This window comes from Vespa crabro, chromosome 19 (genome assembly GCF_910589235.1).
Source record: "Vespa crabro chromosome 19, iyVesCrab1.2, whole genome shotgun sequence".
NCBI classification, from domain to species: domain Eukaryota; kingdom Metazoa; phylum Arthropoda; class Insecta; order Hymenoptera; family Vespidae; genus Vespa; species Vespa crabro.
Window position 1 is genome coordinate 3,757,291 of NC_060973.1, and position 20,210 is coordinate 3,777,500.

General features: G+C 32.7%; 1 protein-coding gene across 5 annotated transcripts in view; it reads left to right on the forward strand.

Moving 5' to 3' along the window:
* Positions 1-20,210, forward strand: part of LOC124430655 (lachesin-like) — a 272,933-nt gene that overhangs the window by 247,711 nt on the left and 5,012 nt on the right. For all 5 annotated transcript variants that reach the window (XM_046977563.1, XM_046977560.1, XM_046977562.1 and 2 more), the window contains 2 exons: positions 9,489-9,545; positions 10,884-10,970. In XM_046977563.1, the coding sequence (XP_046833519.1) occupies positions 9,489-9,545; positions 10,884-10,970 (144 nt within the window). The remainder of the gene's footprint in view (positions 1-9,488; positions 9,546-10,883; positions 10,971-20,210) is intronic.

Sequence of the window (20,210 nt, forward strand, 5' to 3'; positions counted from 1 at the left end):
CGAGTAATTCACGTATACTGTTAAATATATATATATATATATATATATATATATATATATATATATATGTATCATGTTTATTTTTACGAAGTGATGATAAAAAAAAAAAAAAAAAGGGAAAAAAGTTACAAAGCTTTCCTTTCATTTCATTTATTCATATAATATCATTTTAAATCTAGTTTAAATTTATTGTTAGAATTTATCGTTAAAAGTGATGAAAATTACAGAATAATATTTCTCTCACGCAGTAAGGAACATATTATACGTTCTTTTTAAAAAATTCTACAATTTTATTGCGATCTCAAAGTGATAAAAATCACGATGCACAACGTTTCCCGTATCTTCGTTTCGTATCAAGTTCATTTGCGATTTTATCGCGTCAAAAAAATTATTAATTACATCATATTACGCGCTAAATGCATATCAATGTGGTTATTATTTAATTTAAATATAATATATCGCATGAGAAAAATCAAAATTAAAATTAAATGAAAAATTATAACGTCGAATTACACGGACTTTTTCCCAAAGAAAATTTATTTATATTAATGACAAATGCATCGAAAACATTTTTGAAACACTTTTCAGTACAATACCGAAAACGTAATGATTTTCAATATCCCCATTTCATTGATTTACCACGAATAATATTATGAATCGGAGTGCTCTTACACGAGGTTAATGGCTTATGAAACGAAACGATTCGACGACACGTTTATTATCGCCTGTTCCCATTTATGACTTTTATATCTACGAGAGAGAGAGAGAGAGAGAGAGAGAGAGAGAGAAAGAGAGAGAGAGGTAGGACACATGCTCGTAACGAAGTCAATTAAATTAGGTGGAATTACACAAAAGCGTAGAGAATGCGTCGAGCCGTTTACACGGATGCAAACTCGGCCCGATCATTAATTTCTATTTCACGATAATATTCTATTTCGTCGAAATTTCAACTTAACATTGTCTAAACTCTGCTTACATAATTACCGAATATAATCTTTAAAAAAAAAAAAAAGAAAAAATAATACAAATTCTCACTCATATACATTGATATATTACTATTAGATTATTTCTATCGTTATTACGATAACTTTTAACGAGATAAATAATATATCAAAAGAAATGTTTTCGTTCTTCGTGCTATCGATATATTCATATTTATAGATGAAAATATTTATTTGAAAAATTGTATTCTTTCGTTAAATATAGAAAATCATCGTTATCATTTCTTTTTCTTTTTTTTTTTTTTTTATTTTTTTTATTTTTTTGAAATATATAATTTCAATTTATCTTCATATGAAAAATTTATAATTGAAGCAATTTTATAAAGTGCTCAAATATCTATCCATTAAATATGAAAATTAATAATACTTATCTGTTATATATATTTACATTGAGACACACACACACACACACACACACACACAGACACAGACACACGGACATACGCACACATATGCGCGCGCGTACCCACCTAATGTTTAGAAATAAGGGATGAAGGATCAATTTCACTAGTACATTCTGGAGTTGATATATATCAACCCTCGACGATACACAAAGTTACATATTTAACCAGAAGACAGGAAGGTTACTCGAAATCAGACCGGAAATGAAAGGAAGAGCGAAGTGAGCTTAGACGACGAGAAAACCCCATAAGGGAGAGAGCCACTGACGTGGCGTAAGATTGATTGGAGTCACGGGATGGAAAATTAACGGTCGCTGGTGGTCCAAGGGGCGGGATGGGCGAAAGGTACAGGAAGGTAGACAGTAGTCTTGACAGTGGTGAAAAGGGGATGGTAGAGGGAGTTGGATGCACACTGCATACTAATTTCGAGAGTCACCTGTATTTCCCCTCGAGACTTTGTGTTGTAATTTTCTTCAATGAAACGTCTCCGATATCTTATATAATTTGGAATTATCTTCCCCCCCCCCCAAAAAAAAAAGAAAAAAAAAACAAAGAAAGAAAAAAATACACACACACACACATACAGACATACAAATAGACAGACTTCTTTGCGATTGTAATTATCTCTTATTAAATGTCCCGAATATCTTGTGTAAATTACAATTAAAAAAATTTTTATTTTTATATATAAATATACTTAAACGTACACACACGATCGTCTAATTTGTACTTTCTTTGTTTGTTCCTTATTTTTTTCTGTTCTACTTTATTTTCTTTATTAGTTTTTCTTGTTTTACTTCATTTTTTTTTTCTTTTTTTCCTTTTTTCGAGAATATCGAAATGAGAACGATCGAACACGATAGAGTTAATTGCGCACATGCTTTCTCACAGAATGGAAAAGCTCAAATGAGTTTTGCTTATTCATGCAGCGATCGCTCATAGAACGAACAACGACCACGAGGCTCGTCAAACATCGCATACTGAATTTGAAGGCTCCACGAATGGCCCACTGCTTGTTTGTCCGAGTATCTACTCAGAATGAATAATTTCGTTGAATCGTTATTCACCGTGAATCGTTCAGCATTTAATCGCACCCATCCCGAAAGTACGCTCTGACATTTTTTCATCGTCGTCGTCGTCGTCGTCGTCGTCATTGTCATCGTCATTATCGTCGTCGTCGTTTAGAGATTGACTGAATTGAAAAAAAAAAGAAAAGAAAAAGAAAGAAAATCAAGTATATCAAGAGACAATAATTCAGTTCGTTCACGTCCTTTTCCATTTTTCAAATTTTTATTCTACACGAGAAAAAAAATTTTATCATTGTCTGCTCTTCAACGTAAGTTCTCCGATAATAACGAGTTACATGAAATTATTGTTTATTTACTTTAACCCTTTAATCCACGATAATCACAAGATCAATAGTTGTCTTCATTAAATTTTCTCGAAATAGATATTACTGTACAATTTAATTTCTTCATCATTTCAATTTAAATATTAACATTAACTATAAGAGTTATGATGATTATTTATTAGAAACGATTTTCTATAATTATTGATAAATTATAGATTTATTTAAATAAATTAAAACCATTAATATTACAATATGCTTAAAAGGAATAAATCATAAGTCAAGCATATAATCACTTTTTTATATCGAAATTTTCTAAATCTATTTAATCTTTCTCTTTCAAAAAAAGAAAAAAAAAAGAAAAAAAAATAACAGAAATAACAAATAAAGAAGAAAGAAAGAAAAATAAAAAAAAGAACTTAATCCTTCGTAAGTACTCGAATGAAACAAAGAAGAAAAAAATTTACAATTAAAGACAACGATAACGACGTCTAGACTATGATTGCTCGTTAATGGATCCATGCATTTCTAGTTGCGTTAATGTGTCGATCTATGCGTACGTAATTATCAAAGAGAGAGGGTGAACGAGCGAGAGAGAGAGAGAGAGAGAGAGAGAGATATCTGCAACGTGAGACATTCGAGCAGTGGTAAAAGGGGTTGAAGGGATGAGAGGTGAAAGGAAGGAGGAGGAGGAGGAGGAGGAACAACGGCGTGTGTACACGCGTCTATCCTTAATTGAATCAAACGGCCGACTATCTTCGGTCGATATGTCAGCTAGGGATTCCGTCACGAGTAATTACAGACGTGTACCAAGTGAAGCTGCAGGCAAAAGCGCCTACGTACCTACCTATTGTTTCGAGAAATTGGGTTAATCGAAATCCTCTTTCATCTTCTTTTTATTTCTCTTTTTCCTTTTCTTTTTCTTCTTTCTCCGTTTTTTGTTTTTTGTTTTTTTTTCTTTGTTTTTTTTTTTTTTTGTTTTTTTTTGTTTTTTTTTCTTTTAACGAAGCCAAATTATTCCTTAAGTTCCTTAAGTGAAAACAGCTCTCAGGATTTCGGAGAATTTACGACTTTAATTTGGAAAAAAAAAAAAACAAAGAAAGAAAGGACAGAGAAAGAAAAAAATAAACAAATAAATAGGGAAAAAAGAAGAAAGGAAAAAAAAATCCCTAATTTCTCTTAGTGTGAAATAAATAGTGGATTGCTTTTAATTTTACTCGTCGATTCGCAAAGATACGGACATTATCCAAAGAGTCGTAAAAGATAAATGGGCATTTATTTTCGTCTCCGATATTCACGGATTTACATGACCTGGATAATATATATTAGATAAAATCTAAATAAACAAATAATGAACGAAAAAGATAAATAATCAAATTTTCCTCTGACTTATCTTTATTTAGTCGAGCAACAGAAATAATATTTTATTTAAAAACAGAGCAGTGAGGAAGATTAATGTGAACTTTTGTTTTCACATCTGGCGGAGATTCATGCGGTAAGTCACGCGGCCAATGGGATTTATTAATGAAACAAATAAACAATAGCTTGGAAAAAAGATGGTTAATAATCAACTAGGATAACTGATCTCAACGCGGGGAAAAATTTTACGAAAAAGTCGTGAAAGATAAGCGAGAATATTTTTGTTTGTTAGATTCATACGGTTAATGGGTACCATTAATAAAACAAAACAATACCTAAAATAAGAACAAAAGTATGAAGATAAATCCTCCCTAACTAATTTTTAAATGAAGTTAGAAAATTTTGCAAAAGATCATAAATAATATCATCTTTTAATGTTCGTCTATGTAAATTTCATTCGAAGTTTTGATTGACCGAGATAATGATCATAAATAAATTATGAAAAAAGAAAAAAAGAAAAAAGAAAAAAAGAGAAAAAAATAAATAAATTAAAAGAACAAACAAACGAAATAATATTTAAGACAAAAATTGATTTTATTGATTGATCGACAACATAACGTGTAAAAAATCATCGTCGTACGGATATATTTACGGAATATTCTCCTTGGGCTTTCCTTGCATCCAAAACGCTTTAATTGGAATTAGTGCACCGGGTAATATTTGAACAGCTACCAAGAGAAGATCGTCGTGCGGTAACACGCGCGCGCGAATAGGACACAAAGTAACAAGAGGAAGAAATTGGATGAAATCGTTGACGGACCAAGGGAAAAAGGATGGATGCTATTAGACTAATTAAGGCGCCTTAAGATTTTAACGAGTTCACTTACCTCTCTTTCTTCTCCTCCTCCTATTCCTCCTACTCCTACTCCTTCTTCTTCTTCTTCTTCGTCCCTCTGGCCAGAGCCAAGCAACTTGTCAAAATATTCGCATGTGAAATGGAAACTTTTACTTTAAGTGAATTGAAACGTAACGTTTCTTTTTTTAATGCTTTTAAAGAAAGAAAGAGAAAGAAAAAAAAAAAAGAAAAGAAGCAAAATACATACAAAAGTGTTTCTGCGTGCAAAAGAAAATAGGAAAAGAAAAAATTATATTAAGCCATTGTTCTATTTGACACAAATTTACTAATGAAATTTGAAACGATTATTTATTTATCTGAACATCTTCATCACGTAAATACACACACCTACAAACACGCGCGCGCGCACGCACACACACATACACATACAAAAATAAGAAAATATCAATATTTATTACAATGAAAAATTATAATTTCATTCTGATTCGAATCATTCTCAGCGTCCTATTCATTAACAAAATATTCACTAAGTTTAATCTGTTATATAAAATCACGTGTAATACTTTATATATATAAAATATATACATATATATATATATATATATATATATATATATATATATATATGTATATATAGGATAGAACAAATCGAGAAGCATACGAAAAGAAATTCACCAATAGGAAGTAAAATCGTATGAATAATAGGTTCATGCGCGTCGTTAAAGCCATAAGCGTTTTATTAATCGTAAGTTCGCGCAATGAAAGGTCAATGCATGGAGAGCAGTCGCCAGTGGCGGGAGTGGCCAATCATCAATCAGCCGAGCGAAGTTAAATGGTCGGGACAACGGGTTTTAATATCCCCCGAGAGAAATAAAAGTTAGCGCGATAAATCAAAAGTGAAAAGTCACCGCCTGTGACTCTCTCTCTTTCTCTCTCTCTTTCTCTCTCTCTCTCTCTCTCTCTTTCTCACTCTCTCTCTCTCTCTCTCTCTTTCTCTCTATCTCTCTATCTTTTTCCCTAAACTATCTCTTTTTTGTATCTTTTTATACTCCATCCTTTTTCCGTCTGCCACTCAGCCACGCACCAAATGGCAAGTTCCTTCACTTCTCTCTCTTTCTCTTTCTCTCTCTCTCTCACTCTCTCTTTCTCTCTCTCTCTCTCTCTCACTCTCTCTTTCTCTCTCCTTAAAGCATCTTATACTCACACACACGCGCGCGCGCGCGCGCACATATATATATATATGTATATATATATATATATATATATACACAGACACATGCTATCTCTATCTCTTTCTTTCTCCTTGAACATTTCTCGGAAAACTCGAAGAGATGATAAATGAATTCCTCGACTTTTCCCTATTTATATCTATGACCCGAAATGGCCCTACTACCTGAGAAATCGGTTAATTTCTTTCCAACGATCGCTCAACGACACCGAGACGACACCGAGACGACACCTATCAGCTATCACCTTTGAGATTATTTGTGGATATAATATTGTCCTCTTTTTGGCCTTTTTCCCCTCCCCTCCCTTCCCTTCCCTTCCCTACCCTTCCCTTCCTTTCCCTTTCCTTCCTTCCTTTCTTCCATCCACTCTTCTATTTTTAATACTTTAAATCTCATTCGATTGATTAAGAAGTGTATAGAAAAAGTATACCAAATATACATTCAAGTGTCTCTATATTACCCAAATAGTATATAATATTATTAAAAAGTAGAGAATTCATTATACGAGCGACGAATTAATGATCTTTTTTCATTCGGGATTTTTATTTATAAAAATATCGCTTTTTTCATTAGAAACGATAGATTTTAAGGTAATCAAATTGTGCACGAGGAAAAAAAAAGTCCCGTATAAAAATATCCAACGGACGATCATAATTTCATCCCCTATCACATCCCATTTCTCCTCTTTTTTTTTCTTTTTTTCTTTTTTTTTTTTTTTTTTTTACCTTAAAGATTAGGATAATACGAGACAAATTGAAAAGTGTACAACTTTTTCTTGGCGATAAAAAATCGATCGTTATGAGTTATTTTCGATTATCCATATACGTACATATATATATATATATATATATATATATATATATATATATACATATATACTCGTATACAAGAGAGAGACATATAAAATATATGCCACTCTATTTTTGAACATCACGCAGACAGTACGAAATTATTTCCGGATCCGTTCGATCTTTCCGTCACGTGCCCCGAGCGAAAATCTTTCCAAGAACTTTCTATGTACTTATCGTATAGCCTTCCCCTATTACGTATGCCTTATCTAACCTGTGAAAGTCACAAAATTCCTTGCTAAGTTCGCCGAGATTATATCCTACGGGGAGCAAACTTTAGATAATGGGAAAGAGTGTTTCGAAAATTTTTACATTCGAGATATTCTCCTCTCTCTCTCTCTCTCTCTCTGTCTCTGCTTCTCTCTCTCTCTCTCTCTCTCTCTCTCTCTCTCTCCTGCTCTTTCTCTCTTTCCCTCATTCACCTTTTCTTTTTTTTTATTTTTAATTTCTTTTTGAGGAAAGAAGGAAAGCTCATCGATAGGATACCCTTAATGTATTTTTTACTCCAGACCATCGTTAGAAACCTTACCTAACTCTACATCCTTTAATATTCCTGTCACGTTCTATTTAATAATTACTGCGAGCTTGGATGCGATAAAAAAAAAAATAAAAAATAAAAAAAAAATAAAAAAGAAAGGTTTTTTTAACGACGAAAGAGAGAGAGAGAGAGAGAGAGAGGGAGGGAGGAAGGAAGAGGGAGGAAAAGGGACAGAGAGAGAGAGAGAGAGAGAGGGTGGGATGAGGAAAAGGGACAGAGAGAGAGAGAGAGGGAGAGAAGAAAAAAAAAAGAAGTCGAAAGTTCTCTGACAGTGTTACATCGGCTAATAAAACGTTAGTATAATGCTCTTGCAAAGAAGTATAACGAAGCAAAAAGTCTGAGAGAAGATAAGACGGGAAGTACTTATAACGAGCTACTTCTAATTAACCATCTTGTACTCAAGGCACTCTTAAAATGTGAAGTTAAAGATTACCATCGACTTGGGCACCACCGTCGCCGATTTTACTGCCTCTTTTACACCACCCCACCCCTTCTCTCTCTCTCTTTCTCTCTCTCTCTCTCTCTCTCTCTCTCTCTCTCTCTCTCTCTCTCTCTAGCTTTTGTAACTATATATATATATATATATATAAATTTTACTTTTCAAAACTATTTCATATTTACTTTCGCAAAATACGCCTACGCAATTTTCTTTCTACGCGAAATCGTCCATAAACTTTCTAAAAGATAAAAAATCAAATTTACATTTGTCAATATAATAGTTATCAAAATCTTAAAAACTAGAGTTCGAATAATACCACTTATATTTTTTATTGAACATAAATTCTTGTCCCCGCAAATCTAAATGTTAAAAACTTTAATTCAATTTTTAAGATGAATTAATGTCAATACAAAAAAAAAAAAGTAAGAAAATATATGGGACATAAAACTTCGTGTATTATAATTGTATTATCACAAATTGTATGCATAAATCGTTCAACGAAAATGATCGTTCATCGTCTTATTATCATCGATTTATTAAAATGTTCGACGAAGGAAAAGAAAAAAAAAAAGAAAAAAGAAAGGGAAAAGAAAGGAGAAAGAAAAGAGAAAGAAGAGAAAAGAAAAAAGAAAGAAGAGAAGCAATTTCTTGAAGGAAAAAAAAAAAGAAAAAAGAAGAGGATAAAAACGACAGAAAACGAATAAAACAAAAAATACAAGTCCAGTCGCCATGTCTTCGAAAAATTACTAACACGTTTCTCCCTTGTATATTAACCGATGTCCGACTAGATTCTGGTTACTACTACTACTGGAGCAAGTAGTAAATTCAGACGAGGAATACGACACGTGCAGGACGAATGACGAAATTAGGAATAATTATTCAAGTATATTCACCGAGACGATGGTAAGGGACGCTACGAGATTGTAAGAGGTGGCCAACGCGAGAGAGTCGAAAAGAGAGAGATAGAGAGAGTGAGAGAGAGTGAGTGAGTGAGAGAGAGAGAGAGAGAGAGGGTTGAAACGGAGGCATGAGAATGCTCAGGAGGTAAAATATGATCTCTAGTTTGGCCGGCCTTGGTCGACGCCACGATGGCTAATACGTTTCAGGACGAAGTTAGTAACAGGTGGCGCGATCCATAACTGTTCTTGCTCCTTTCACTATACCTCTCTCACTCTCGACCAACTCTACTATCCTAAACTCAACTAAACCTTTTCCTTTTTCCATTAAAGAATTAGATAGGAACTATCTGTCTATATGATGATTTTCAATGAGCAAACAAAAAGATTTATCTCATTCTTAAGTCAATTTGTTAAACAACAACAAAAAAAAAAAAAAAAGAAGAAAAGAAAAAGAACAAAAATGTATCGTCCAATATATTCTATGATGCCTTTCGAGAGCACGTAATTATTTTACATGAAATTTTCTATATCTCTTTTTCTTATTTTTTTTTCCATTTTTTTGTTTTATAGAATCACCACCACCGAGCACCAGTCCAAGCCCGTCGACCACTGAGATTCCTAGAAAAGGTGAGTTGTTTATTTCTATGCATTTTGTCGATTTATAATTTATAAGAATGATGGTGATGGAATGATGCCGATAAAAATATGCAAAAATGGTCTATCAAAATTAATAACACGATTTGAAAAAGTTAATAAACGTATATATTTATTCGTTTAACCTGGTAATAACTATTTAATAATCGGTGAAAACGAAAAGAAAGAATAATAAAGAAAAAAGGATAAATAAATAAATAAATAAATAACGATAATTATTATGAGCAATCGACAATAATTTTACTTGGAGAAAATTTATAATACTCGAAGAAACATATCTTTGATTAATTAATATTACATACTAACGATACATATAACAAATTATACAAAGAACTTAACGAACCTAGATATTCTTTATCAGAGAAAGAGAGAGATAGATGAAATGTGTCCTCATAGATTTCTTCTTTGTGTTTCCTTGCAAGCCTTGTTTCTCTCTTTATCTTTTTCTTTCTTTTTCTCTCTCTCTCTCTCTCTCTCTCTCTCTCTCTCACATCTCACCGGTACCATTTGAAGTCACAATTAACGTAAATTGCATTATCCAATTTGAATAGTGGGAACAACGGTGTTTCCGGTTGTTAAGTACATCGGCACGTTCCGCTTTATACGATTTCATTAGAGACGGACAAACTCCGGTGCTTCTTCATTATGCGCGATGCAATCATCTCCTTTCGCGTTAACAACGTTACGTGACACATCGCGTGGCGTTGATTTTGCGCGTCTCTACTTTTGAAACTCGTACGATGGATATAACGTCTAGTACGTATGTACTAGGTCGGTTAATACATTACAAAGAACGCTAACGAAGTAGATCTTTCAACGAATACAAAATTCTTTTTGTTATTTAACATTTCTCTGATTGCCAGACTCTTTTTCATAAGCATAATTCGTAATTTGGACATTTTACAAATTCCTTTTCTTCGATTTCAATCGGTTGAAAATGAACGATGTATTTATTACGATTAAAAATCATTATTGTCTTTTATTGTTTTTGTTTTTTTTAGTTTTATTTGTTTTAATTAGTAAAGTAATTTATATAATATATTCAAGTAATATACGAAATATAAATATTATCGTACGATTAACGACAAATGTGTATTATTTATTATAGAAAGTAATCGTAATTAATTGAAATTATTTTATAATTATTGAAGTAATTCAACTTTGTGAATGATACAGTTCTCTTTTTTTTTCTACAATCAACGATTATATCTATTTTATCGATAATAGTACGTTTCGCGTATGTCTGTATGCGATTCTTTCTATTTCCTACTTGTTCTACTTGTATTATTTTCTCTTTTTTGCTCTTTTCAGATTGGGAACCGATAACGGAGCTGAACAATTCCGTTTATGCGAATCCAAACTCATTGACGATTCACAACGAGAAGAGTATGAAAATGAGTGAGTAGACAATTTAAAATACACGTTATCCAGAATAATAACAATTAGATCATGTTATATCGTCAGTATCGTCGTTAAAGTCAAATATGAAATAGATAAGATGAGATAAAGATTCTGAAAGGTGAGAAATTTTCTCTAGTATTATGTAGTACATATAAGCAGAAGAGCTATGACGTTTTCTTTCTCGTTTTTCCACGGATAAAACCCACTCGAGTTTACTCGCGAAACGCATTCTCTTCAATCTTGATCTTTTTTCGAACGAATGCATCGATCACTCGGACGTTTCTCGTGGGAAATTCGAGAAAAGGAAAAGGCGGCCGTAGAAAACGGCCGAGAGTTGAGAGATTCGTAAGAAAAACGCGATTGAGACACCCAAAAGAAAGTTTCAAAGAAGTTTTACTTTTCGGATAGCCAAAATAAACGACGTTTACGAAATTTAATACAAATACGAGAATGCTTTCAAATTTCAACAATTTCTTTTTCTCTTTTTTCTTTTTTCATTAATATATTAATTTGTAATAAAAAAAAAAATATATATATATATATATATGTGTACCTACGCGAATTGCTCATTATTATAAATGTTAATACGCGATAATTACGTTATATCTGTGGGCATATCAACATGTTCTGTTCTAAAATCAAATTTACTCTAATGTTTTTCATTAATCATGCACCTATAAATAAATTTCTAAAAATACATATGTGCGTGTATATATATATATATATATATCATTATATATATATATATATATATATATATATATATATATATATATATATTACAAATAAAACGTAGCAATAAATTTACAATTCACAAAGTATTGATATCGCGATGATAAAGAAACATCCCCTGGCTGGTATTAAGAAAATCTATAAACTATGAGAGAAAAAAGGAATATATGCTATAAGATGATTGATACGTGCAATTTGATTTATTCAAAATCAAGAAGCATCTTGCGTTGATACATATGCTTGTTCGATTTTACATTTTCCGTACAGTTCAATCTCATTTTTTTTTTTATCCCCCCGCTCGACTTTTCGGATGATCGAAAAATCTCCATCGACGGATGAAGGCATCGAGAGACGTAATGCCTCGAAGAAAAGGGTGGAAGGAGGAAGGGCGAGAAGAAGAGTAGGGATGAAAGCTCGTAACGGTAGAACACCGCAAGTGACTATGTAAGAGACGGAAATGGGAGATGAGAGAAAGAGAGAGAAAAAGAGAGAGAGGGAGAGAGAGAGAGAGAGAGAGAGAGAAGAGAAAGTCTGAAGGGGTGTGTAGGATGTTGGATAGGTTGGGCACCCCTGTAACATCAATATTTCATGTATGCTAACACGCTAGAACTAATAATGCTCCGGCGAGGAAGACCCAAGAATAATATCAGCCTCCGTGCCGTGCTGCTGCTGCTGCTACTGGTGCTACTACTGCTGCTGCTGCTGCTGCTGCTGCTACTCATCCCCACCCTTCAAATTCCTCCTGCACTTTCATCCCTACCTTCTGTCTATCTCTCCCTCTCTCTCTCTCTCTCTCTCTCTCTCTCTCTCTCTCTCTCTCTCTTTCTTCCCCTTCCTCCCTTTCCATTTCTCTTTCCTTCTCACTATCTTTCTTTCTTGTAGGAGAAAGCCGTCCTTTTCCAGTCTTATGTTATATTTAATCTAACAAAGTGCGAGAGCCTTTTCGAAAGCCGTGTTTTCTTTCTTTCTCTTTCTTTCTCTCTCCATCTTATTTCTATCTATCTACCTCTCTCTCTCTCTCTCTCTATATATATATATATATATATATATATATATCCTTTCTCTATTTCTATCCTTTTCCATGAGGAAGCTGGATATTCCCATGACGAAGAGAGAAAGAGAGAGAGAGAGAGAGAGAAAGAGAGGAAAGGGGAAAGCTCGTAAGTCGGAATATCGTCTGTTTTCCCCTTTCCTTCCTAGAATAAGAGAGAGAAAGAGAAAGAGAAAGAGAAAGAGAGAGAGAGAGAGAGAAAGTGAGAGAGAGAGAAAGGATGAGGGTGAGGTTTGTAATTGGCGCAACATCTGCGGTCTGCGGGATGGCATTAATGTTTGCTCCCTTCATGTTCCCCTTACTACAATTCTGCTATTGCGGGAAGAACGTAAGGGGTAAGGAGAGAGCACCCTACTCTCTCTTTCTCTCTCTCTCTCTCTCTCTCTCTCTCTCACCCTCTTCTTCCCTCTCTCTTTCTATCTCTACTTATCTAACCTTGCTTACCCTTTCCTTTCTCTCTTCCTCTCTCTCTCTCTCTCTCTCTCTCTCTCTCTCTCTCTCTTTCTCTTTCTTCGCAATTTCTCGACTAAATCTCTCATTTCTTAGCATTTGCATTCTCTAACCGTCAGTTGTTCACTTTCTCACGCTGTACAAATTATTAAATAAATATTTATATACTGCGATATATATATATATATCAAAAAGAAAAAAAAATATATAAAATACTCTATGTACATATTATAGAGATTTTTCTATAAAATTTCCGAAACTCTTTTTCTCGCTAACGAAATTTTGTTTTTACACGAAACACATCAAAAATTATTCATATATATATATATATATATATATATATATATATATATATATATATTTAATGGGTAAAATTTTGTATAGAAAAGTATATTCAGAGTGATGGCCATTCTAAAATTACGTCCGTTTTACTTTCTATCATAGAAAATTGAATTCGAACGATCGATTCGGGTGTCTCTCTTTTTGTTGTTGTTGTTGTTGTTATTATTATTATTATTATCATCATGAAACGCTTTACCATCGAACTTTGGTTTATGAACGATGGTTGAGATAAATGCTCGACGCGTTGCGAATACCATCCCGCATCAATAGACTCACTCAAGCGAGGATATGAGAAATGGGGAGGGAAAATGCAAAAAGGGGTGAGGTTAATGAAATGATAAGATGGCTAGTCGAGTAGCTGTGCGAGATTGCATAAAGTATTTCTATAACGTGTATAATGGTTATCTCTCTTCTGTCGTCGTTGCTTTTCCTGTCCTTTTGGAATATTCAAAAAGATTATTCAAAAGGAAAAATTATATCCACGAAAATTTATTAATTGTTCGATTAAGTTAAAATAATAAATGTCATCGTCCCTTATTTTCCCTCTCTCTCTCTCTCTCTCTCTCTCTCTCTCTCCTTCTCTCTTTCTTCAATGGTACAAATTATTTTATAATCATACAAATGTATATGTAGATAGATATGTGCACGCAAATAAGGACTCGTACATTTATATGTTTATACATATATGCATATATGATGTACGTGTTATACTTTGTATATGTACTCTTTTGTCACACGTGATTCATTAAAATTTAATTACGTAAATGGTAGGCTAGCGTGGTTTTAATGAATTCTTTTCGTAATAACTGTGCACACAATGGTAAACTTTCTCTCTGTCTTTGTCATGAAAACTTTATCACAAAGCAACATTATTCCATTATTTGAAATACGTTCATATAACTCGTGATAAACCTAAAAATTTAACATTCAATTCAATCTATGTTTCTTTACAAGTTACTTTTATTCAGAATCGAGATAATTAATAGATAAATATATAAAATACATTATTACGTTCGTTTTATGACGATAAGAAATAATTTTAATAATGTCTACTTTCAAAGAAGTAACTTAACGGGATAAAGAAAACGAAGTTTCATCATGAGTAGTTACGTACCACTGTCGATAACCTCTCTATATATTATATAGAGCAATATTTATTTTTTAATTTAACGTTTATTAAAACACCATCTGTGCCTCTTGGATTATTAATTATACGCGATAAAGCGATTATATAACGTAGTGCAATTATGATTTAATCGTAGCGAGCCAAAAGAAAGCGCACTCCTTTGCGCTTCTTATCGGTTGAGATACCGATTTTAATAAACGCTTAGACATCCCTTTATACTTGCAAATCCATGAATAAATTACATCAACGGCGTGGATTTATTTCCGTGTTAGAAACGCAAGAACGAGTTCGAAGTAATTTACGCTGGTGGTTCTTCGTGCATTGCGTTTCTTCGAATGCAGTTCGTTTGTTAAAGTCGATGCTAATAATCGATAGATCCTTCCCGATAATTATCGTCAAGCTTCGTTTATAGACGACCGTTTGAAAAAGTTTACGATTCGTTTAACGTTCAACTCTAATTTTAGTATATTACTTGGGCATTAATTTCATTCGATTTGATTAACAGTGATGGGAGATTTTAGAAATTCAGAACAACCAAATTGTTTATGGTTAAATGTAAAATACGTATTTATCCATTCTGTTCAATTATAATGGATATGTATTCCCTCTAATTAATTTCGTCTGTAGATAGGTAACATTTAGTACTTTGTCGATAATTGTTAACGCCATTCATCAGCAAGAAACTTTTCGAGCGCCTCGTAATAGGCAACTCATTCATACAAGTATGCATGTATATTATGAAATAATATAAATACAGGGGCTTGAAAATATTTCACAAGTATATATAGTAGTATTATGTATATACATATATACATATAAAATAAATAAATAAATTGAATAAATAAAAAATAAAGTAAAAAAGATAAAAAAAAAAAAAAAAAAATAAATCATTTAACAATATTTTCGTACAAAAAGAAACGATATATCATCAGTGTTTTAAATCGTATATAATCAATCGGTTTATCGTTTAATTTGAGATTGTACATAACCATAATAATCCTAAAATCACATGAGCCGACAATTATCGACTCACCGATTTGGCGAGAGACGTTGATTGCGATATCAAGAACACCGCTCATTAGTCTCAATCGTCGGTTTCGGACGGCCGGACATAAAATCAAGTATCGCGACGGTCTGTAAGCAGCCAGTGGTGGGAGTGTGGAACACGCCTTCGGGATAGCAACGTGAATTATTGGCAACCTGCAATTCGAAGCGGTAGGAGGAGAATCAACCGAGCGAGTGTAAGAGAGAGAGAGACAGAGAGAGAGAGAGAGAGAGAGAGAGAGAGAGACAGACAGAATGAGATTGGCTTAGCCAACGTACCAGCACATAGTTAACACGACTCGTATCGTGAGGCTGTGCGTGTACGCGTACCAACCACCCCCTTCTACTTGCGAGGTATTATACGTTACAGATGGGGGGTTGAAAGGGGGATGAGTTGAAGGCTAGAAACTGCCGAAACACGGCAGCTCACCAAGGTGGTTAAACTAGCCACGGCAATAGGCTATTATAGGTCCGTATACACGTGCACCTTCAGAATGCGTTCGCAGCTCAACGTAGCACATAGCTGTGCGAACAACGCGGCCAACATCACACACAGAGGGGGAGAGAGAGAGACAAAGAGAGAGAGAGAGAGAGAGAGAGAGAGAGAGAGAGAGAGAGAGAGAGAGAGACATAAATATGCATGCGTGGCTACATGGAGAACTATGGACGTACTTACACATGGAACCATGAATGTGCTACATCGATCTCCGATGTTTCCTCTTATTCGACTTTCATTCTGTTTATATCATTTTTCTTTTTTTTTTCTTTTTTGGAGGGAAGGTGGGAGGAAGAGGTGAGAAAATCTCTTTCATTATTTCTCATTTATTTTTTTATCATTTATTTTTTTTTTTATTATTGTACAATCTTTCAAAGTTATATGCTACTTTTCTAAATCTTTTTTAATATCTATCTTTTTAAATATGTAAAGTACTTATAGTTCTTTTTTACTTATCTAAAGTACTTATAGTTCGAAAAACATTATCAATTGTATAGAAGTAAACCGAATTAGCTGTTTTCGTCGTGATTTTTTTCTTTCCCCCCACCCCCTTTGTGTTTTTCTTTAGTTTTTTTTCTTTCAATTATTTTTTTCATTATTCTAACGTCACTTGAAACTTCCTTGAAAAAAAAGTGATAGAATTTTGTATGGAAAAAAAAAAAAAAAAAAAAAAGAAAAAGAAAAGAAAAACGAAAGAAATTGTCCACGTTTAAAGAATAAAGTAATACATATCGATAAAGAATTTTGACACGAGGAACGAAAAAAATATATAGAATAGATCATCGACCAGATGAAAAATGTACGATTGAGAAATTCAATATTTAATATCTAATCACAAGTTCATAGACATTGTCATTCATAGATAGCACCAGTTAGATGAGTATACAAATTAGGAAGGAAACATGATATGTATATATATATATATATATATAATATAGTAAGGCCTTAGAACGTTGTCATCGTCATCGTCATCGCAAGTGCCAATGTTTGACCGAGATTTGCATACGTCTGTCAGGTTTGACCGTTCTCTTGGTTCCTTGTTCATAGGTGTGTATCCCCTTTGTCGACCTAGGGATACCCTTCCTATCCTCTATACTAGAGCTCTACTATCGCACCGTAGGTAACTGTTACATAACGCTCGTGGCAGTCTCTACGCGAGATCGTCCATTACCTCGTCCGAAATAGGCTATTGTCCTAAGATCGTGTTCCCAGGGCGATGCTTAACCCTTTCATTCCACCCGATCATCAGGAACCCTCCTGGCAATTCGTTCTCCCTTCTAACAATCAACCGGAACTTATGATGTTAAAATTAACAAATTCAAATCTAATTATTCTTTCTTATTTTAATACAACATCCTATTAAATTAATTATTTAACAATGTCGACTCCCTATATCCTATAATTTCATATACAATAGTTCACTTATTCGTGAATAATTCAACATTTTCATAATCGAAAGTCTGATATTAAAATGTTATTACTTTTTATAATATCATTTCTCTCTCTCTCTCTCTCTCTCTCTCTTTTTCTCTCTCTCTTTCTCTCTCTCTCTTTCTCTCTCTCTCTCATGATAGTTTTACTTCATGTTTGTTGATCAATATTAGCATAATATGTTTTATCGTACTTTGTTTCATAAATTTCTGCCTGTAAAATTTAAATTATACATCTCTCTCGTAATTGATCAGTTATTCTTTTCCTTTATATTATATATATATATATATTTATATAATCTTTTATACGAAAACAAAACTTCACGTCGATGAAATAATTAGTACAAATCGAAAGATAAAAGTGATGAAAAATTATTCCCTTTCGTGTATTTATTATTTTTCTTGTTTCTTTTTTTTTTCCTTCTTTTTCTTTCTTTCTTTCTTTCCTTCCTTTTGCCTTCATGCCGTAATAATAATGAGAGATAAAGAAAAAAAAAAAAGAAAAAAAAACAAGAAAAAGAAAAAAAGAAAAGAAATATTATTACAGTAAACAAGCGCGTTGCAATAATCTTACCCGTATTTTTCATATACAATATATTGATTGCGTATTTCGTTACGCTTGCAGCGCGATATTTCATTTTTCTCTCAAACCTTTTCCATTTGTTTTCTTTTCTTTTTTTTTTTAATTAATTAATTAATTAATTAATTACGAGCTTGTGGGGGGGGGGGGAAGAAATTGAACGTTTGTAAAATATTATACATTAGAGAATACAAAGCGTAGAATTATGAAGCGATGGTGTTAAATGAAGCTCGTTATCAGCTGTTACTCGATTCGAGTTGGCTGGACTCTGCAGCGACAAACATGTCACGACGTCGAGCAAGAGCAACGTGAAAACAACGACTCCGTAGCGCCCGGGGATAAGGGAATTGTGTTTACTCGTCGTTTGCATACCAGTTGACACGTTTACCGCCCACTTTAGGCGTAACACCGCTCGGAGCATCTTCACTCGAGGGTCTCTTTGTTCTCTCAAAGCTTCGCTTTGCTCTTCTCATCATTGTCCCTTTTAGCCTTTTTTCTTTTTTCTATCTTCCAAAAAAAAAAAAAAAAAAAAAAAAAATTGATCTAACCCATTGAGAAAACGCGAAACAACAACGCGATAAACATTTTTCGTAAAATTTAACTCGAAAACTTGTTTTATTATTTTCAATATAAGTCAAATTTATAATTATTACAAGTGATAATATAAATATAATCGCGAAAATTCAACTTATTGTTTCACTGTAATTAACGTAAGTGTTAATTATCTAATCGTACAACATGCCGACATTTAAATTAATCTTAATCGTCTCTTAGTGATTTTAATGGAGAACAAATTGTTCGTTCATATTATTTCTATTTTTTTTTTTTTTTAACATACTGATAATTATCATACTAATAACGTACGTACTAATAATTAATTATAAGTTTGTATTCCACGTTACGTACATATGTATATTAGAATATTAATTATACTATGAAACTTGATAATACTCTACTCGACTTTTGTGGAGAAACCTGATATTCCTAAAAAAAAAAAAAAAAAAAAAAAAAAAAAAAAAAAAAAAAAAAAATAAAAATAAAAAATAAGAGAGAGAAAAAAGCAAAAAAAGAAAGAAAGAAAGAAGAAAGAAAGAAAAAAAGAGAGAGGAAAAGAAACCAGAAAAAAAGATTAAAAAATGAAATAACAATTACACGTGCAATTACCTAAATTTCGAAATAATTTGAGATACCCTATAATGAATGAAATGATGCGCAACTCATTAAATTCATAACATTAACACGTGTCTAGGAATAATAAAGACAAAATAAAAACAAAAAATTCGCCGACAAGCTTGAATAATAATAATAATAATAATAATAATTTACAAGATGCTTCTGGATAATGAATGCATTATAAACAAACGCATGATAAAATTTATTTTTTACTTTATATTATCGCCTACGTATAAATATAAATAATAATGAAAAATTCTTACGATTTGAATACAATTAATGAACTTTCCTATTCAAAATCAAAATTTCTAATCTCTTTCTTCATTGATATACATTCACATCTATATACATCCACATGTGTATGTGTATATTAATATGTGTATGGTGTAGTTAAACGCGTTGTTTGCTCGTGTACACGTAACATATACACGCTTGGATCTCATTATTGTGCAATATGATAACTGCAAGGTCCGCCATCTACATAGGTAGCTGATATGACAACAAGGTACATCGTGTACGCTCACCTGTATTGTGTTTGCCTTTAGTTAGCATACTAGTTATCGCGTTTACCAGACATACCGCATTAAAATGTAAGCAAACAAACAATTTCGGTCAAGGTCTTGTACGTCGAATCTATCTTCGAATTTTATTTTATAAACTTTTTTTGTCTTTGAAGAAAAATAATTTTTTATCTTTTCTTTTTTTTTTTTTTTGCTTTTTTCTTTTACTTTTTTTTTTTCTTCTTTCTTTTTTCTTTTTTTCTTCTAATTTGATCTATAACATGTATTCTTTCTAAAAAAAATTTCGATCGTC